At 43.2% G+C, this 20,323-nt stretch overlaps 1 protein-coding gene across 1 annotated transcript in view; it reads right to left on the reverse strand.

The window, feature by feature from the left end:
* The window catches only part of DRD2 (dopamine receptor D2), a 66,385-nt gene that overhangs the window by 15,272 nt on the left and 30,790 nt on the right, over window positions 1-20,323 (reverse strand). Inside the window, exon 2 of the mRNA XM_032773569.1 lies at window positions 3,766-4,078. Coding sequence (XP_032629460.1) covers window positions 3,766-4,047 — 282 coding nt within the window. The 5' untranslated portion in view covers window positions 4,048-4,078. The remainder of the gene's footprint in view (window positions 1-3,765; window positions 4,079-20,323) is intronic.

Genomic DNA, 20,323 nt, shown 5'->3' on the forward strand with positions numbered 1-20,323 from the left:
AAGGTTAAGCACATGGCTAAACGATTTGTAGGACTGGGACTAGAGCACTCAGCACTTTGCAGGATCAAACCCTTGAAATAACTGAGACTGTTTAGATGCTCAAAATTAAGCAAGTGCTTAAGTGTTTTGGTGCATTTGGACAGTAATTAACAAATTCTGATTGTGAATCCATTATCATCTCCACTTTCTTGAATGTGTGTGAGACAAGGCAGGGGCAGTAATATCTTTTATTGGACCGACTTCTGGTGGTGGAAGGTACAAGCTTTCAAGCTACACAGAGCTCTGCTTCAGAAGCTTGTGCCTTCCACCAATAGAAGTTGGTCCAATAAAAAATATTATCTCCCCTGCCTTGTCCTTTTCATATCCTGGGACCAAGAGGGCTACAGCAAAACTGCCAAGAACTATTGAAGATATGTGCAATCTTCATTAAAAGAGTTGGAAATGTGGATGAGACGGGTAATATTAATAATGAATGTTATCTGAAATTAATATAGCATTCAACGACAAGTGGAATTTGCACAGAATCTCTCATCTGAGGAGCTCAAAGCACTCTATAAAGATTAAGAGCTAGATTGTATCTTGGACTACCTACTCATGGAGGGGAGTAAAGGGAAGTAAGAACCCTGCATACAATGCTGTGCAGCTACCCATGTCTCCGGTCTGGGTACACAGGAGCTAGCAGACACTGTGTGGGGATGGTGTAGGCAAGCAGCAAATGGGTACTTCTCAAACAAAGAGAAAGCACAGGGAGGATTTGTGACTCAGGATGTGTGTGGGGTGCCTGTGAAGTACAATGCTTCTCAGCACAGTTCCTCTGGGGCAGTTTATGCACCACCCCTTAATCAATCTAACCCTAAGTATTCAAATACCTGGGCAACCCCAGTCTGCTCTTAGTGAAGTGGCAACCAATTGTCTTATAAAGCAAACTCCTCTTCCCTTCTAGACTCCACTGATACCTAATGGGGATGCTCTATGTAAATGCTTCCAATCGACTTCAGGGCTGTAGAGTAGATTAAAGGCCAATAACTCGGCAGTGATTAAATTAACATCAAGACCCCTGCTGTGAAACATAGATCAGACATAGGTCTCAACAAAGGACTTTTCATTTGCAATCTGAGTGTATTCAGCACTCTTGGCAGTAATTATTTCTGTGTCACCTCTGTAAAGTAAGTAACTAAACTTCTGTAGCACCCTTGAGCCCGGATCCAGAAGAGTACTTAACTTTAAACATGTGAATAATTCCAATGACTTCAGTTAGACTTGCAGCCCTGACTTCTTGCTTGTTTTGACTGCAATTTAATTTTCACTTTGTAGTTTTGCATGTGTAGAAAAAAACCTCCAGTTTATCTTCAATTACAGGCCCATCTAAACGAAAGAATGTTGAAGGAAATGTTATGTATTTATTTATTTTTCTTGTTAGATGATTTTAGCACCGGTAAATGGTTCCACTTGGACACCCCTTGATGTCTACAACTTATTTAGAGACTACAACAGCAGAGTAAGGTGTCCATCCTTTCCTCTCACCCAGTGTGTTTCAACCTTAATTGAAGGGATCGTCTCTAGATGGCCAGAGATAGATAAATAGATGTTCAGTCTCCATCGTTTATTCAATCCTTGGCTTCTCCTGATAGCCACCAAGCAGAGGCCAATTAGTAATTATTTTGAAAGTCATGTGGACACCTATCCACCAGGAATTGGATCGAGACCCCTCAAAGCTCATTTCACATAGGTCACAGACAGTCATCAGATAGTAAGATGTGTAACGACTTTTTGGCAACCTGAGTAGAACTTTATCCAGTACTTTAGGCATTATGGATGCAACTCATCCCTGTGTAGAAGGCTAGCACAAGGCCTAAGTACAACTTAAATACCACTTAAGCCCTTACGTGGTACATAAAACTTGAGATGGTTCTCTGCACAAGAGGTTAATTGCTTAATATGCTATTCCCTGAGTCTACCAGTCTCCAAAGAAAGTAACATTTTCTCTCTTTGTGTCTCACAAGCATGCATATAAGTTTTTCTAAAGATTTGAAGAACAAGGGCCTTGTACTTTCTATTATCCTTTCCCACACATTGCACTTCACTCTTTCTAGCTATTTATGATTTCAAGGATCATTTGATGTCAGCTAAATGCTTGGCAGATTGGGAATATTCCGCTTTCACAAAACACGGTGCCACTTAAATACAGCTCTATGTGCAGAGGCACAAAATTCCTTTATACCAAAGTGACATTCTAACTACTGTAATGTGACAAGTAGCTTACTTGTGATTCTATTTCTCTTATATATTATGACACAGTAGCTCTGCATTTACATTTTGCTCATACAATTGCACATTTTCCCTACTGCTGTGGTTTTTAAGAAATATGCCATGGTCCTATATGTTTGGTCGATAGTCTATATAGTTTATTCACGCAATTCCAGTGAAGTGTTAGGGGCCCGTTCTTGTGCTTGGGCATGCATTGCACATGGCTGCGTATCTTGAAAAATCCATGTCAACTCAAAGTTAGTCCTTCTTGGGGTTTCCCTCAGTCCTTTTCCACTTGGTTCCCCAAGAATTCAGAATGCCTGCAGTGTCATGACTCAGGTTCCTTTATTTAGCATACAGCAAACCTACACTGAACTGCTTAGACTCAAGTGTAGAGGGTGGGTATAGTGCGTACCACATGTCCAAAGTCATACCGCAAACCTCTTCCTTTATATACATTGACATGTTACAGTGCATTTACTATACATGGCGTCACAGGTTTTGGGATTGGCCTGGTCACTTTGCATGAACCAATATAGCATGCACTGGCCATGCCTGATTTACTCTTTGCCTCATCTTAGTTCCAGGTTTATCTTACCCATTGTTATCTTGTCCATCGTAAATTGTTCCCTGAGTGTTCCCCTTATCTTCGCTAGTACAGACATTCTGGTTCTAGTCTGCTGATCCTTTTACCTCCCTAATCCTGTCTCCCAAGAACTGAGGCCTCACCTATGTCCAGTTACTCATGTCAAGCCAGGCCTATGTTCCTCTGCTTTTGTTTTTCTTTTTTTTCTATTCGCATTTCTTTCATTTGCAATAGGCAGCACAGTAATAAACATGTGTCGTGTTCTGTCCCAGCTAGTGGCACCGAGACTACTTAGCAAGAGAGATAAAATGAGTCAGCTCTACAGCCTTAGCTAACAGCTGCTTGGCTTTTAGCTCATGCTGTAGAGGCTCATGCACTAAGCTCCCGAGATCCTAGCTTCTATCCCACCCGCGTTGACTGGGGTCTGTCAGTCTTACAGTTGCAGGCTAAATTAATGTTGTCTGACTTTTAAATTCCTGTTAGCCTTGCAGAACTAGTACATCTATGGGAAAATTATCTGGATTCTCTTCTTTCTTGTGGATACTCAATAGATTAGTGTACTAAGCACCAGACACACACATCGAAGACAATGGGACTCCACATGTCACGGATAACATATTCTGAAGACAGTGGAGCAGCCCGGGTATCACAAAGGACCTACTTTGGCCTCCAGATCTTTTGTTTGTGGTGGTGATGATGTGTGAGATAGGAAGGAACCAGCCTGACTCTCAGATTCTTGGTTGCATTCACAGGGCTGGCAATTAGAAAAATGAGCACATTTGTTTCTTGAAATTACTGAGAGGAAGTTATTATTCTGAGTAGAGCCACACTTTAAATAGCTGATTCCCAAGCCACTAGTCTTCCACTCTCTGGATTTAGGCACCAGACATATTTAGCTTGCAGAGGATATGCTACAAAGCAATGCCACCTACCTCTAGGTAGACTACCCAGGGCATCACCAGAGTCGCCACCAAGAGATCTGCCACGGCCAGGCTCACAATCAGGTAGTTAGTGGTGGTCTGAAGGGCTTTTTCCCTGGACACGGCCATGCACACCAACACGTTGCCAAAGACAATGACGAAGATGAGAAGAGTGAGAAGCATGGCATAGTAGTTGTAGTGAGGCTTCTGGTCTTCATCGGACCCATTGAGAGGCTTGCTCCAGTTCCTGTTGCCAATGTCATCATTGTACCAGGACACGTTCAGGGGATCCATGAAGGTAAAAAGGCCAGGTTCCAGCTCCACCCTGCCACAAAGAAGAAGCCACATGATACTCAAAGATTAGAGTGTAGCAAATCCATCATGCACACACAAGCTCATGGAGGTCAGCTCCATGTTTCTATCATATATAGCAAGTAAACCTTGCAGAGGCTATGGCACTTACTGGTCTTAGGGTCAAGGCATTGGAGTAGGACTCAGGAGCTCTTGGCTATGTCTGAGAAACTCAGACAAGTCACTTAGGCCAAAATCCTCAAAGGGAATCAGGTGCCTAAATACCATTGAGGATCTGGGCTTTAATCTCTTTCAACCTGAGTTACACAGGTACTTAGTGGAAATAATACTTTGCTACCTCACAGACACACTGTGAGGATAAATCCTTTTAGGTCTGAGAGGTGCTCACACCCTACAGTGAAAGTACTTTGCAAGGCAGATACACTTATTCAGGTTCTATCGCTTTTACTCATTGCTGGGTTCCAATGGAATCTGTTGTTATGGTCACTTCAGCAATAGGTGAAGGGCGAAACTCTATATGGTCAGAGCCTGCCTTGACAGATGCATGAATGTATTGAAGGCAGAGCCCAGGCTGGTCTAAATCTATTTAAGATGGGAAACTCAGATCTTCAAAAACAGACTCCAATGAGAAACTGCAGAACTGGAATTAATTTGCAAATTGGACACCATTAAATTAGGCTTGAATAAAGATTGGGAGTGGATGGTCATTACACAAACTACAAACTATTTCCTCATGCTAATTTTCCCCCTACTGTTACTCACACCTTCCTGTCAACTGTTTGAAATGGGCCATCCTGATTATCACTACGAAAGTTGTTTTTCTCCTGCTGATAATAGCGCACCTTAATTGATTAATCTCATTAGAGTTGGTATGGCAACCCCCATTTCTTGTTCTCTGTGTGTAGAAATATATATATTTCTACTGTATCTTCCACTGCATGCATCCAATGAAGTGGGTGTTAGCTCCCAAAAGCTTATGCCAAAATAAATTTGTTAGTCTCTAAGGTGCCACAAGTACTCCTCATTCTTTTTACAGATCTTAAACACTTTTAGAACACCCTTTCTGTTTTGCAGTAATTTATCAACCAGTCTTACCCCAGGAAATGCAACCGCTCGAATATTTTTTTTTTATAAAGCAAACAAAGGTAGCTGAACTTTCCAAACCAATCATCTAGTATGTAGGGGCCACAAGTAATCCAGTTCTTGGTTCCCCACACACAAGCCTGCCAATGCACTAAGCCCCAACGCTTTGCAATCCTGACCTGCAGCATCCCTTGTTATTCTATTGATCAGCCTTGTCAAAGCAGATGCACTGTGAAACTGTGATCTTACGAGGAAGGCAAATATCTCTCAGAAGATTAGGATGAGATCATTCAGGCCCAGATTTTCTAAAGTACGCATAAATTTTGAGCACCTCCATTGTTGTGTACCCAGATTCAAAGGTGTGCGCCCTTATTTGCACGGTTATGAGCCCCACCACTCACATTAACTTCCCATGGGAGCCAGAAGTGTTGAGTCCCTAGGCATCTGCTCTCTTATTGCCAGACAAACCTGAGCCAAAGCCTAGACCCCCTTCTCCTATCTAAAGCAGTGAGTTGTCCATCATCCCTTTGCAGTGCTGACCCTGACAGCCTCCATCCACTCCTTTCCACGCTCCCCAAACGTATTGCTACATCATTGTATTGAAAAGGGACCCAAATGAACCATGACAACTGCATTTAAGGGTCTGTGAACGTTCATTCAGATGGACTCAAGGCTGCAAGGAAATCAGACGAAAAATATCCAGTTACAAGACTGACATTTGAAAAGCTGACTAGCACCTGGCTCTGGAACAAGGAGGAGGCATCAAACCCAGTCAAAGCACCAGCCCAGCATGCAATCATAGCAACTCCTAGCGTAGTGAATGTATTAAACTCCTATTATCTTTCCTGAGTCTTTTTTCCTTTCATGTTTTTTAATGAGATTTCCTTCACTTCACATTGATTTCTTGCTGCTTATTGAAATGATCTAGATAACAGAAAAAATATAATTAGGGCATCACTTCCCCAATCCCTGTCTCCTTCCTTCAAAAGGTGTCCTGCTCCTGCTGACCTGCTGGCACCAACCATTATTGCAGCAAAATCCCAGGCCCTTACATTCTCTGCTCTCTCTTGATACAAACAGCTGCTGTCCAGCATGCACTGGAATCTAAGCTGGGAGTTGCTTACCTTGCTTTGCCGTGAGACTTCTGGGTTGGACCTGTGTGCTTTATTATTTTAGCTAGACTGCAGGCAGAGCACTGTGTGCTCCCATCAGTTCTCCTGAGCTGATCAGGATGGGTCACTGTTTCAGTGGGAGACCTTAAGAACATAAGAACAGCCATACTGAGTCAGACCAAAGGTCCATCTAGGCCAGTATCCTGTCCACCGAGAGAGGCCCATGCCAGGTACCTCAGAAGGAGAGAACCTAACAGGTAACAATCAAGTGATGTCTCTCCCACCATCCATCTCCACCCTCTGACAAACAGAGGCTACGGACACCATTCCTTACCCATCCTGGCTAATAGCCATTAATGGACTTAACCACCATGAATTTATCCAGTTCTCTTTTAAACACTGTTATAGTCCTAGCCCTTCAAGCATAAACCTTTCAGAAAGACATATTGGTGCTACGAGGGATGGTACCTGATTTGTTGTTGGAAAGACCTGGGTCAGTGTTGAGTTAATGCTCACTCCTGTCCATGTGTGGGAGCTGAATCCTATCTGTCTCTCTGACACAGGATCCTATATAGTGCCTGTCAACATAGTATCTACCTGATCCCGCCCTGCTAAAGTCAGTGGCAAAACTCCAACTGACTTCAACGGTAGCATGGATGGACTTGTGGTTATTAATGCCCTATGATACTTTTTTTAAAAAAACCTATAAAAGTAGGTGTAAAATCCCCAGTGTGCTGAAATTCTAGTTTTATTACTCCATTCTGCATCCCTAAATTCCCCCTGCAGTTTCACCTAGATACGGGAGTCTCGGTCACATTTATGTCCTAAAATGTCAGGTCGTACTTCAGTTTGCCAGCTCGTTGTTGTTAAGTGTGGAATCTAGTGTGAAATGTGTGAAGAGAAAATGTCTATCATTTAGATCTGGGGAGCTTGGAATGGCTAATACAAGAGGAGTTCATCAGTCTCTTTAATTACATATTCCACTGCATGCAGTGTCCTACAGCAAGTGCTCCAGAACTTGTCTTCCCATCTATGCACCAGGACCAGTTGGGTAATGTGTATTCATGGAGTATGGGGACCACCTACTGGAATCTCGTAGTCATCATCATGCAATCTAGAAGCTAAGATTATCTGTTGCGATACCTTTTTGACCTAGCCTCCCAGGCTTGAGCAGTTACCTATGCTGCACTCTCATCTTGCTGCACTTTGCAATCCTGCCACTTGACATTGGACTTATCAAAGAAGGCAAGCTCCAGAGTTGGCGTTAGTTTAAAATCTTGACCTACCTTAACTTCCATGTGACGCAGAGTCCAGCTCTTATGGTGTAAAATACCGCTTGCCCATGACTTGCCCTCCTCAAAGCCAGGCCTCATAGTAATCCTTCCCTGTTAGGAACAGTTCCATATATTCCTGCACATTCATAACTGCCTGATAATGTTGATGGGGGAATCTTACACACACACACACAAATGGCAGAAAGAACCCGCATTGTATGGAGCTTCCTTTACCACTTGGCCCTGATTTTCAAAGATGCTGAACTCTCTACCATTGATCCCTGTATCTAGCAGCCAAAGCTCTTTGAGATCCTGAGAGTTTTCTTCAGTGGCTGGCCCCCTCTCAGACTGCAACATTTCAGAACCAACAAGAGAAGATAAGCAAGTAGGTCAGTCTTAGGGTTAAGCAGAAGATCCTCACACCACAGAGAAAAGCACAGGTATCAGCTGGTCGTTTACAAGCTCCTTATTTCCAGAGGAGACTCTATAATCCACCAAATATCACTCACAAAGGGATCAAAAGAAGCCTTGATTAGCTCTGAGTCCAATGCTTTTAGTGAAGCCCTTGGCTGCTGGGTTCCCAACTGCACCTATGACGCTGGTGTTTTCAGATGAACATCCCACGGCCAGTGGCATTTTCCTCCAGCTGGAGCTCTTGTGAGCACTTTGTGGAGTGCAGAAATCTGCAAAAAGTCTTTTATGGGAACAAGGCACCTTACAAAGGGCAGCATGGCCCTGGGTTGCACAGCAACTGATTGCTCCAGACACAGCCCCTCACATCCCACTTCCCACTAAAAATGAGGGGCTTAATACAATGATTGTGCTGCTGAATCATCAGCTGAAAGTGATGTTCTCATCTTGGCTCTTCCCTGGACAGTCTGAACAATCCCTAGCCTGGACAATATTGCCACGAGCTTTCCAGTATAAGGGTTTTTTTGAGCTGTTTTATTGCTGTTTATTATTTATATTACAGGAGGGGTTAGAGGTGCCCAGCAAGTTTGGGGTGTTGCAAAGAAAATTCTGCACAAGTTTCATTACTATTAACCTTCCCATGCTTGTGAACTTGAAATATTGGGCCTGATCCATGAGTGTGTTGCTCTGATTTTATTCTGGTGTAAGCATTTAAATCAGTGGAGGCCTATTAATATAAGCCAGGAGTAAAGCATAGGTGAGCCAGGCAACTGTTAACATGTGTCCCTAATAAAGGCAATAATGCCTGTTCTTAAACCCAACATTTGCCAGTCATTCCTTTTCTTTAACAGTTGGCAAAGTCAGTTGTTGTGTTTTTTTTTTCTTTAAGAAAACAAAAGTTTTAGGACAGTTTTTACAGTACAAAATGAATGACAGAAGTAGAGTAAATATAAACAATCATATAATGGCAAAGCAGCATGCACAGCTAAGTGTTACAAGAAGGAGCAGTTATTCATGAGTATTCAGACCACTGTTGGGTGCCTGTAAGAAGTTTGTGTATCCTGAAAACAGCAACAATTTTAGCGTGAATGATTATCAGGCCAAACACATGTACTGGAGAGAGCATTAACTGTTATTAACAAATCTCTGAATGGAATATTTCAGTCATCCAATCAGAGAGCAGAACCATTACCATGTGATCTAGGTCAGCAACCACATCATCTGAGTAATAAATAGCAAACAGTGGGTGTGACAGAAGTGAGTCCTGGCAAGTGTAAGGTGGTCAAAACTCTATATTGGGATGTGAAAGACAGGTATAGACTTTTGGGACAATAAATGTCAAGTAGGAGAATCCCTGAGGTATAGTTAATGCAAATTCCTCACTTTGGGTTATGCAAAAACCTACCCTTTTGAGGCTACACCCTAAGCAGAAGGCCTTTGACTGGTGATTGCCTGTTCCTGGAGACTGGAGATCAAAGACCTGAGCTGTCCAATTGGGGTTCTGGATCCTGATCTAAAAAGGTGATATGGACTTGTAACCAAGTGGGCAAACCCAGTTGTGGGGTTTGAAACACTGACACCTACTGGAGCCCTCGGATGAGTTGGGGTGACCTCTGGTAAGCTTTTAGCATGTATATATGGAAACTTTCATTGTTTTTATATGTTTGCTTTGTGAAGGCTGGTTGGTAACTAGCGTACACTTTTATAGGCCCTGGAGGAAGACTGCAAGGTGTATGTGTGTCAAAGGTGCAGTTAAGCCTGAAACTGGGATGGTGGGAATGAAAAGTTTGTAAACAATATCCTTGGAAAAAATCAGTCAGCCTTTCTCCTTAGGCTTATATACTTTTGTCTGTTGTTGCGGTAGACAGAATTATTCATTGAAAATATTTAATCAATACTTACCAATCACGGTACATTTTTAAATCACTCTCATCACTACACACACACAATTTGTCAACAAAAAAGGGGCTGAATTCTTAATGAATTTTAATTCTATCAAATGGTTTTATCACCACTAGTTGTCATTATTGATGTAGAGGTTTGGTTCAGATGCTTTTCCGAACTTATCTGAACCTCTAGAGAATAAAAATCAATTTGGAAATATCATGAGAAGAGCCTTTCTTGTTGTATTTCAATATCTGCCTTTGCGGGGCAAACTACAAAACACAGAGAAGTATGAAAATTAATTTACAAATATGAATGTCTTTTTGGAAAATTCTGGGTTTGGGAGGTGAAGGATAGGATGGGCATGATTGGACACTATGTAACTAATTAGTCCATTCCGACTAATCTTGTTATGTGACTCATCCTACATAGTATCAGCAATCTCTCATTACAACCTTTGTCTTGAAGATGATTTATGAGACCTAGAATGTGCATTGCCCGGTGTATGAAACATACACTGTGAGATATTCCTCTGTCCTGCTTGGTTATCTGGTGCTTTGTTTGCCAGGCTGACTATTCCACTTTGTCCCCAGAGATTTGTTAAACTGTAAACAGGCCACAAAGTGGAAAGAACCAGGGCATCAAGCTGCAGCCAAAGCAAGGCAGTGCACATAATTCTTAAGTATGATCATGATATTTCAGCTACTGCATTCTTGGGACAGAACTCCAAGGGTAGTAAGGAATGACTCTATTCTCAGAGTGTCTGTTAAAAAGGAGGGAATAGCATGAGCTTAACAAATATTGAATACAGTCATTAGCTGCTCGGCTAGTACTGCATACGCCAAGAATTTCCTAGTGGTGCCGCTGAAAGTACCAGATATGTATAGGCAAAATGTAACTGCTCTTCTGCTTGATGTGCCAGGCTTCCACGTCGAAAGCATGTGATGTGCTGCTGAATGGTCCTATATGGCCACGTAGAAGATGGACTTGTGGTCAAGATGCTGGATTGGAACTCAAGAGATCTGAGTCCTGTTCCCAATTCTGTCACATAACATAAGCAGAACCCACTTGCTGCTGAATTCCAAGTAAAGTGTACCTGATTTGCTGCTGAATGTACCTAAGCTAACATTCTATTGATTACCATTGAGTTTAAATGAATAGCAGGACACAAGGTACCACTGGGGAACCAGCAGATAAAAGTTTACGCTGTAATTACTTGATCCCACGCATTTTTATTTCTGGAGTTTTATCACCAGCACGTTTATTGTCTAATGTGGATGCAGATACACACAGAAAGTTAAAAGATTTCCTTCTGAGTGACAAGCAGAGAATCTCAATGGGCAAAGGAGTTCAGATAAGGATCCCAAGTTCTGGATGCTTTTCCACTGTCTATTGGAATGGAGTTTGTCCTGTTTGGCTTAGAAATCAGGATTGAAAGTTTGCTAGTCTCAGAACTCAGTGGTTCCTTCTGGCCAGAACATTCTGCCAGAATAAACTTTCCTGTGGCACTTAACGAAAAGAAAGAAAAGAAACAAACATGAACTTAGTAGAACTTTCCCAAGGTTTGAGTCTGGGTTCAAGCTTTGGGGAAAGTGGAGGGTCATTTCCTATTATACCCAAATGGGCTCCCCAGACCTGTTTTAACATGAAGTCCTTGAAAGCAGGCATTGTGGAGGATGCATTGCTCCAAAACCTTTCTGTTTTGATCCACAACAGGAGGAACCACATTGATTCAGGCCAGGGTCCATCTAGCCCAATTTCTTGCCTCTGACAGTGGCCGAAACCAGCTGCTTCAGAGGAAGCTATAAGAAGCCCTGAAGTGATGGGATAACCAGTCCCCAGGGAAAGTTTCCTCCTGATCACGTTTAGCTAGAGGTTGGCTCATGCTTTGTAATAGGAGAGTTCATAGTGTTGCCAAAACAATCTTTATTTTTACAGCTCTGGATGTTCTTGCTGTCCACAGAAATCACCAATCCCCTTTCAAAACCTGCTAAACTCTTGCCTTCAGTGATGTGTGACACAGGAGCTAGAAACTTGAGAAAGATTCCCTGCATAAATTGCTTTTCATGGCCAAGGTCTTTAGTGTTGTTTCTCATCTCTGTCCATCAAGAGCAACATTGCTATCAGACGAGGACAGCGAGACTTCTGCTTTAGTTTCATTCACTCCTGGACCTTCAGAGACAGATGTTGAGAAATGAGGTATTCAGCAAAGATGTGCTTTATCATTCATCCGATGAATGGAGAGGTGCAGCTTCCAAATCACACCTGAGAAACACTGGTCCTAACCCCATAGAAAGCCCAGGGGAGCTACCTATATGTGGTTTTCATCTAGCAGAGCAAGGATTGCTGGACTGGGAGGATGTGGCGGCATCCAGTGATTTGTAAATAACTCAAAGGCTGAAAATTCTGCTTTACAAATGGAATAACTGTGCCAGAGTTAGAACTAGTCAAATGTACAAAGATTCTTTCTCTTCTTAAGAGTAGCAGCGGGAACTCCAGTCTAGTGCTACAGAAAATGGGCCAGATCCTGAGCTGGAGTAACTCGGCACAGTTTCATTGAAGCCTGTGAGCTACACTGGTTTACACCAGTTGAGGATCTTTTCTGGTGCCGTCTTGTCTTGACCTAAGTGGCATATGATGGAATCAGTTTGTCTAATTAAAGCCTAAACCAACCAATCAAAAGCCAAAAATGCCTTGCCAGGCTTCTTCTGTCTCAAACATTTTATTTTCCTTTCAGCTCCTTTACGTATTTCCTGTGTAAACACTGAATTTGCATTTCAAAAGGTAAGCGGGTAGGGCTAGAGATGTGCTTCCAAACATGGAAGAGCTCAATACCTGGCAGATTTGTTGTTCTTCTACCTGCAATGTCGATCAAGTGGAGGTACGCTGGTTGGGCGGCATGTAGTATCCATGGATGTCCTGCCATAAATGTCCCATAAATGTCTGATTTCCAAAAGATGTGAGACCACTTTCTGTCAGGGCCTTTGCAAAAGTTATTGACTTGGGAAGAGGGAGATTTTTCAACACCTCACTCGCATCCCCAGTACCAACAGGGCGAGGGCATTTAGGACTAGTAGCCTTGGCCAAACTGGAAAACACTTCAATTGACTGGTTTGTAAAATCTGCATCCATCAAAATCGGTGAGCACAGGTAAGAAGACGTAAAGCGGGTCTGAGAGCTGCCATCTTGGCTGATACCAGAGATTGAATGGAGGACTTCCTGTGCTCAAAGTACGAGTCTCTACAGCTTGAGCTAAAGAAGAAGACTCTCTGGCTGAGAGCTGTACCAGTGGGTGACACCAGCATGAAGCAAGAAATGACAAAGCTGACAGAAGTTAGCTCAAAAAGGTATTTGCCACTTCTTCATGCCGGTGAATGTGAAGGCTGAGACTTCTCATTTTGCTTGTCATTGGATGCTGAACTATTTGAAGCTATCTTAATATGTACAGAAAAATCCCCGTCCTCTCTTTTATCTTGTACAATGCCTCTGTAACTCCACTGGGGGCTCCAGGAGACAGGACAGTGAAGCTCAAATCTCTGGAACCACCACTCAAAGTTATAGTCCTTTTGTTGAGGTACACTTAGGATACATTCTTGGACAGTAATGCATGATTTAAATAAATCCTCTACCCCAGCTTCCATCTCTTCCCACCACCTCTCTTCCCCTTCCATCTCAGGTCCTCTCTTTTTGTCTCTTCTTTTCATCCCCTCCCCTTTCTTCAGCGATGGTTTCTGTGAATGCTCTAAACCCTTCTTCCAAGTGACCTCTCATATTATGAAGCTTTCCTTGAACTCTGGGATCCTGCCCCTGTCCCAACGGTATCTAAGCCCATTTCTGTCTCCTGCCCCCTCTAAACCTCACACAGGTTTATTAGTAGTAGTAATAACCTTTTGCATTATGGTCGTGTCCAGAGGCCCCAGTCGGGCTCAAGGGCCCATTGCGCTGGGTTCTGTATTGGACTCAGAAAGCTGACATTCTCAAAGATGTGTGGGTATTGTTTTTACTCATAGCAAACATCCCATCCAGCAGCTGAGATCCTGAGGCAGTTCCATGACAACACGGCCATGTTGTGTCACGGAAACATGTTGCAAATGTTATAATTCCTCCCTGGCCTGAATTACATTTAGGGCTCTGATGCAGCTTGTAAGACAGCCTTGTAGGACAAGGGACACACCTGGAGAATCAGGACAGGTGGAACCAATCCTGAAGGGTGCCACCAAATTTGTTGCTCCTCATTGCCTAGAAAGACAATGAAGCTACAGGAAGATGGAAAAAGAAAGGAAAAAAAAAAGAATAACCAAATCTCAATCCTTTGAATTACCCAATCAGTGTATTTTGACACAAATAATGTTAATTTATGCAGTGCCTGTCAATGTGTCTGATAGAAATGAGTCAGGGCCTCAGACTGAGAATTCAGGAAACTAAATTAGATATCACTTAATGCATAACCCCCCAGTAACTTAGCTGTCTCCCCTTTCCAGTGCAGTTTGTTCTAAAAGAATGGGTTGTTGTTTTTCCTGGTGACTGGGGACCTGAATGCCTAGTGGTTAAGAGTGAAAAATACATGTATCATTTAAAAGAAAATATCAAAACCAAAACCTGGGAGACTGCTTTGTTGTTTCTCTTAGTAGTCCGAGTGAGCAGAGAGCCTAGAAAACAGTGAGAGCTCTTTTATAGATACATCTCTCTTGCAAATGGAGTTCTCCAGTTTTACCTTTCAGAAACAAGTGTGAAAATGTAAGCTGGAATCAGAGCAACCTAGAAGTTTCCTGGAGGGGTCTGGAACTGCATGTGGTGATGGATCTAGGTTGGAGAACATCAAGGGACTTTCAAAGAACAGAAAGCAAACTAGTTTGGATAAAAGAAGAACTAGCCTGTACTGCTGTTGCCCAAAATTCCAGGTAATCTCATCATAAACCTTTCTTGAGGTCTAAAAAGTTTAGCATCTAACTTCTTAATTTTCATGAAACTTTGCACTTCCTAATGTTAGCACCATGATGAAGGACACAAATATTTTAAGCATAACCCATATAAAATCTGATCATAGCTTGCAAATCTTGGGAATCTCATGAGATTCCCTTCACAGACTAATGTCCACCCTAAAGATGTTTGGATAACTGCCAGTAAGATCCAGCCTTCAAGAGAGAGGCTGATTAAATGACTGGCTTAGGTGTCAGGAGGTCTAGGTTCAATTTCTGGCCCCAGACTGGTGTCCTGTGGATTTATGAGATATAAGTCACTTAATTTCTCTGTGCCCGAGTTTCCCATCTGTAAAAACTGTGATAACAGTATTTCCTTTCTCTCCCCCTTGTTCTGTCTGCCCTATTTAGACTGTAAACTCTTTGAGTGGGGATTGCTTTCTCTTACTGTGTGTGTGCACAGCTTGGACAAATGGGAGCTTGGGCAAATCACTTCACCTTTCTCGGCTTCTGTTTCCTCTGCCTTGTTTATTTAAAGTGTGAACTCTTGAAGGTAGGGCCTGTCTTATAGTACCTATTTGATCAGTATTTGTCACAATGGAGTCCCGATGTTGGCTGGGGTCTCTCAGCACTAATGTGATAATAATAATTAATAATAAATAACACTTGTCCTAACCAGACCTTTGCCTCTCACCCTTCCCAAGTAACAATTTTATACTAAGGACCTAGACATGATTATAAAAACTCTTCCTAGGAATGTAAAACCCAAATCTTCCTCCTGAAGTGCCCATGCAATTTGGGACAGCTCTTTGATTCACAGAAATGGTAAAAAGAGCATGCCAACTTGTTAAAGCAAACTCAGTCCTGAGTATTTTCATGAATAAAAGTGCTCAGTTCAGTGGTCTGGTTTGTGCGGTGACATTATTCACTATGAGTATTCAGACAAATGCTAGGTATTCATGGGAAAGTTCCTGAGGGCTCGGCTTTGCATGAAAGATATTCTAGAATAAGGCAGGATGTGAATTTAAAGCAAAATAGTTATTCTGGAATAACCCATAGTCGGAAAATTATCTGTCTATACTCTTCAGCAACTATTCGGGAATGACAAATGCATTTAAAGAAAATCAGGATTGGTGTATGCATCATCAACAAAAGGGGCAAACTGGTAATGAATACTGCAGAGTAATAACAGTATCCCTGAATTAACTGGGATTACTAACATGTAAGGGCTTGTGGGTCTTTGATTTTATGGCAATGTTTTATAGCAAACACTGAAATTGATGGATAATTGTTCAACTAGGTGTAATCCTAAATGCCTGGTGTAAAAAGGGTTAATTAAAGCAAAGAAGCTGATTCTGAATCTGCGTTCCAGCATGGAAGCCTGCTTCAGAGACTGGTCACTGTATTACAGCTGATTCAGGCTTGCGTCACCGCTACCATTGCATATCACTGAACTCTCCATACACAGTTCAGAGCAGATGTGCCCTCGACCTGTTTGTTTTTGTGCTTCATCTGCTGCTTGGGGCTTTGGATTTAATTTTTCAGTAGGAAAATAAGTAAATAAACAATAATAATAATTAATAATAAAATAACCCTGAAATGGCTTGTGCTAACAACGACAGTTGACAAGAACAAGACCTTTGGCACTTAGTGCATGGGCCTCTACCACATGAGCTAAAAGCCAACCAACTCTTATCTGAGGCCATAGAGCAGACTCATTAATCTGTCTGTAAGTGGTCTCGGTGCCGCTAGATGGGACTGAACACCACACCCAGGAGGTTTGTGGGTTACACATACATATATGTGAGGTTTAATAACCTTGCTAAAAGACACAACTCAACACACAGGGCCTGATACAAAGAGGCTGCCTTGGGGAGTCCCATCTGGGGTAACACTTTGGGTATGTCTGCACTGCAATCAAACACCCACAGCTAGCTCATGCTAGCTGGCCTGGGCTCGCAGGGCTCGGGCTGCGGGGCTGTTGATTTGTGATGGAGATGTTCTGGCTCCAATTGCAGCCCAAGCTCTGGGAACCTTCTGCCTTGCAGCGTCCTAAGCCCAGACATCTATACTGCAGTTAAACAGCCCCCCAGTCCAAGCCCTGCGAGCCTGAGTCAGCTGGCATGGGCCAGCTGCGGGTGTCTGATTGCAGTGTAGACATACCCTCTGAGAGCAGAAGCCTGTGTTTGGGGAGTAGGTTTGTATGCTGTCCCTTGGCAAGCAGGAGAGATTGATTTTTGTGAGTGTTGGGCTATTCTCTATAGGATGAAAGATGTAGCTTTGCTGATTGAAGATCTCCGTTGCAGGGCCAGGCCTGGCACAGAGAGAACCTGCAAAGTCTGGTGCCTGCTGGATATATTTACTCCCAAGGTCCCGTCCCACTGGGATTGCAGAGTACACAGAAGTGAGAAGCTAATGCAGGGGCCATTTGTTTCCTTATCCCCTTTGAGTGATTGTTGCAGAGCAAAGCAGCCATTTTTATATGAGCACAGTGATGCTCTGCTGCTCTTAACTGAGCGTCCCAAGCCCCAGAGCTCTGGGGAATGTAAAGAAGCCATTCTCACTCAGATCTCCCCTTACTGATTTCTGCCCTGCTGTCTTTCCTAGAAAGCTGGAAATGCTTCTGCCCCTCTGATTTGCCAGCCCTCTGGTGACCAGCCAGCCTCTGGCCTTCTTTGAATCTAGTTTGTTGCTGTGGACTTCCCCTTTCTCTTTCTTCTCCTTAGCATGACAGGTAACTCTTCTCTGTTTTCTTGTTTAGTTCACGTATTCCCTTCATTTAATAGACATGCTTGAACTTCTGCAGTTCATCACTGCGAACATGAAACCGTCCAGGCATTTCTTTCCAACCTGGGGCTCTCCCTCTGGCCTGCTGCTTTTCCTCAACTCGTCCCAATTGCGTCTTCTCCCCCGGGTTCCTTTCAATTTATTTCAGAGTAGCAGCCGTGTTAGTCTGTATCCACAAAAAGAACAGGAGTACTTGTGGCTCCTTAGCGACTAACACATTTATTTGAGCATAAGCTTTCATGGAGGATGCATCCGAAGAAGTGGGCTGTAGCCCACGAAAGCTTATGCTCAAATACATTTGTTAGTCTCTAAGGTGTCACAAGTACTCCTGTTCTTTTTTCAATTTATTATTACTGTGATACACACTGCAGTAGTTCCTAAACCCCCAGTCAGTGATCAGAGCTCCAGTGTGCTCGGCCCTGTACAAAAAAGTCAACTAAAGATAATCCCTGCCCTGAAGAACTCACAACTCAGTCTAGAATTATGAAAAATTGAACCAGATGGATACCAGACAAACAGGGTCAGAGGACAATGTCACTGTGAAAAGTGACAGATTTGCAACACTAGTAATCTTGGGGCCAGATGCTCAGGATGGTGTAAATCAGCATATCTGGGGGTACCTGATTGACACCTCCTCATCAATTATTGGGACTGGACCACATCCACCCTGATCAAATTGGCCCTGTCAACACTGGCTTTCCACTTGTGAGGCAAATCCCTTCTCTTCATGTGTCAGTATATAATGCCTGCATCTGTAATTTTCACTCCATGCATCTGAAGAAGTGGGTTTTTTACCCATGAAAGCTTATGCCCAAATAAATCTATTAGTCTTTAAGGTGCCACTGGACTCCGTGTTGTTTAAATCATTCTCTGAAGCTGTAATCGACTGATTTACACCAGCCAAGTTTTTACTCCTCAGTGCACTAGCAGTCTCCTTTAACAGCACTATGGATATAGGCTGATTGGGTTTAATCTATAGCAAGACTTACTTATGTGTGTCTGCAGTGACAGCAGAAGCACTAAGGAGTTGTTAAAACTCTGCAAACAACTTTAGAAGGAAACAAAATGTTGTGACAGTTGCAATAGAATAGCTAAATGGTTTCCTCAGCAACCAGTTGCCAACTGTTGTACAATAATTAAACATCTGCAAACAGCTGTGCTGCAAACCTTCCAGCTCTTGCCACCCTCACTACCTCTAGCTTTTACTAAGGCAGGTAATTTTTTTAATAAGGCAAAAACAGTCAGCCTGTTCTTTCCTACCTACAACAGCTAAAGGCCACAGCATTGTTTCCCTCTGAATGGTGGCATGGATGCATTGATGGTTAGAAAGCAGAGCTGTGTGCAACACTGGTGGATTGTGGTGGTGGTGGTGTGTGTGTGTGTGTGTGAGAGAGAGAGAGAGAGAGAGAGTGTGAAAGAGACAGTGAGTTGTTCCTGATGATTTCCTGGGTGTTTGCTGATTTGATCTGGACTAAAATGGGAGGGTTTGCTCAATCAGGAAATGCGACATTTCACTCTGGAAATCCTGATAAAATGAAGAATTCTCTCGATTTTTACCCAGGATGAAGTGTCATTGGTTTTGCACCAATGCTCTCTCGGTCACCACTGCCTGAACTGGCTGTACTGTACCTAAAGTGCTTGCAATGCTGGTAGATTTCAGTGCCCTTGCAGCCAGCAGGGGGCATGCCTGAACTCCTCCTTCAGCGAACTGCAGAGAAGAATAACAAAGGAATGCTGTATTGAATTTTAATGCAAGCAATAATAGCTGCCCTGAGCTTATCAGAAGTGGTAATGCCAGATGCTCTACAGAAGCAGCAAGCAGAATATTCTGGTTATAAGGATGTGTTTGTGGTTTGCAGCGGAGGCAGGTCAATGCTAGAGTCAGCCCCAGGAGGGATGGCCTTGTTTCCCATCAGTGTCTAAGTTAAACCTATTTCCTCTGTGAGTGGAAAGGAGCTACCCTCGCATCTTCTAAGGGCAGTCACGGCATGTGCTGCATTGGACACAACCCAGGGGCATTTGACTCTGTAGTTTGCAGAGATGCTGCGTGATGTGTTGTGAAGCCTGCCTGCTGGCTAGGACTTAACGACCGAGTGAGGGATGAAGAGGGCTCCCCCTCCCAGGCTGCGATCTGGGAGCAGGACACTTCCTGAACACGTGGCTTTGTGCTAACCAGACACATTATGATATGTGAAATTAATGAAATTAATGGGCAGCAGGCTTAAAACAAATAAAAGGAAGTTCTTCTTCACACAGCACACAGTCAACCTGTGGAACTCCTTGCCTGAGGAGGCTGGGACTATGAGAGAGGTTAAAAGAGAACTGGATAAATTCATGGTGGTTACGTCCATAAATGGCTATTAGCCAGGATGGGTAAGGAATAGTGTCCCTAGCCTCTGTTTGTCAGAGGGTGGAGATGGATGGCAGGAGAGAGATCACTTGATTGTTACCTGTTAGGTTCTATCCTTCTGGGGCACCACCTGGGATTGGCCACTGTCTGGACTGGACAGACCTTTGGTCTGACCCAGTACAGCTGTTCTTATGATACTGTTCTGCCCTTGTGCATTGTAGTGAAGTTGGTCTCTGAGGTCATGTAGAGCTAGCTATATCCTGGCTGGCCTTGGCCTGGTGTCAGCAAGGCAAATGGGCTACTTCAAACATTGCTAAGTAGAGGAGAGGGAGTATTGTCTAGTAGGTACAGCAAAGGGGCCAGGAGCTAGAACTCTGGGGGTCTGCTCCCATCTGAGACTGACTCATTGACCTCGTCTGTCTCACTTTCCCTATGTAT

Source organism: Chelonoidis abingdonii, chromosome 18, assembly GCF_003597395.2.
Source record: "Chelonoidis abingdonii isolate Lonesome George chromosome 18, CheloAbing_2.0, whole genome shotgun sequence".
NCBI lineage: Eukaryota > Metazoa > Chordata > Testudines > Testudinidae > Chelonoidis > Chelonoidis abingdonii.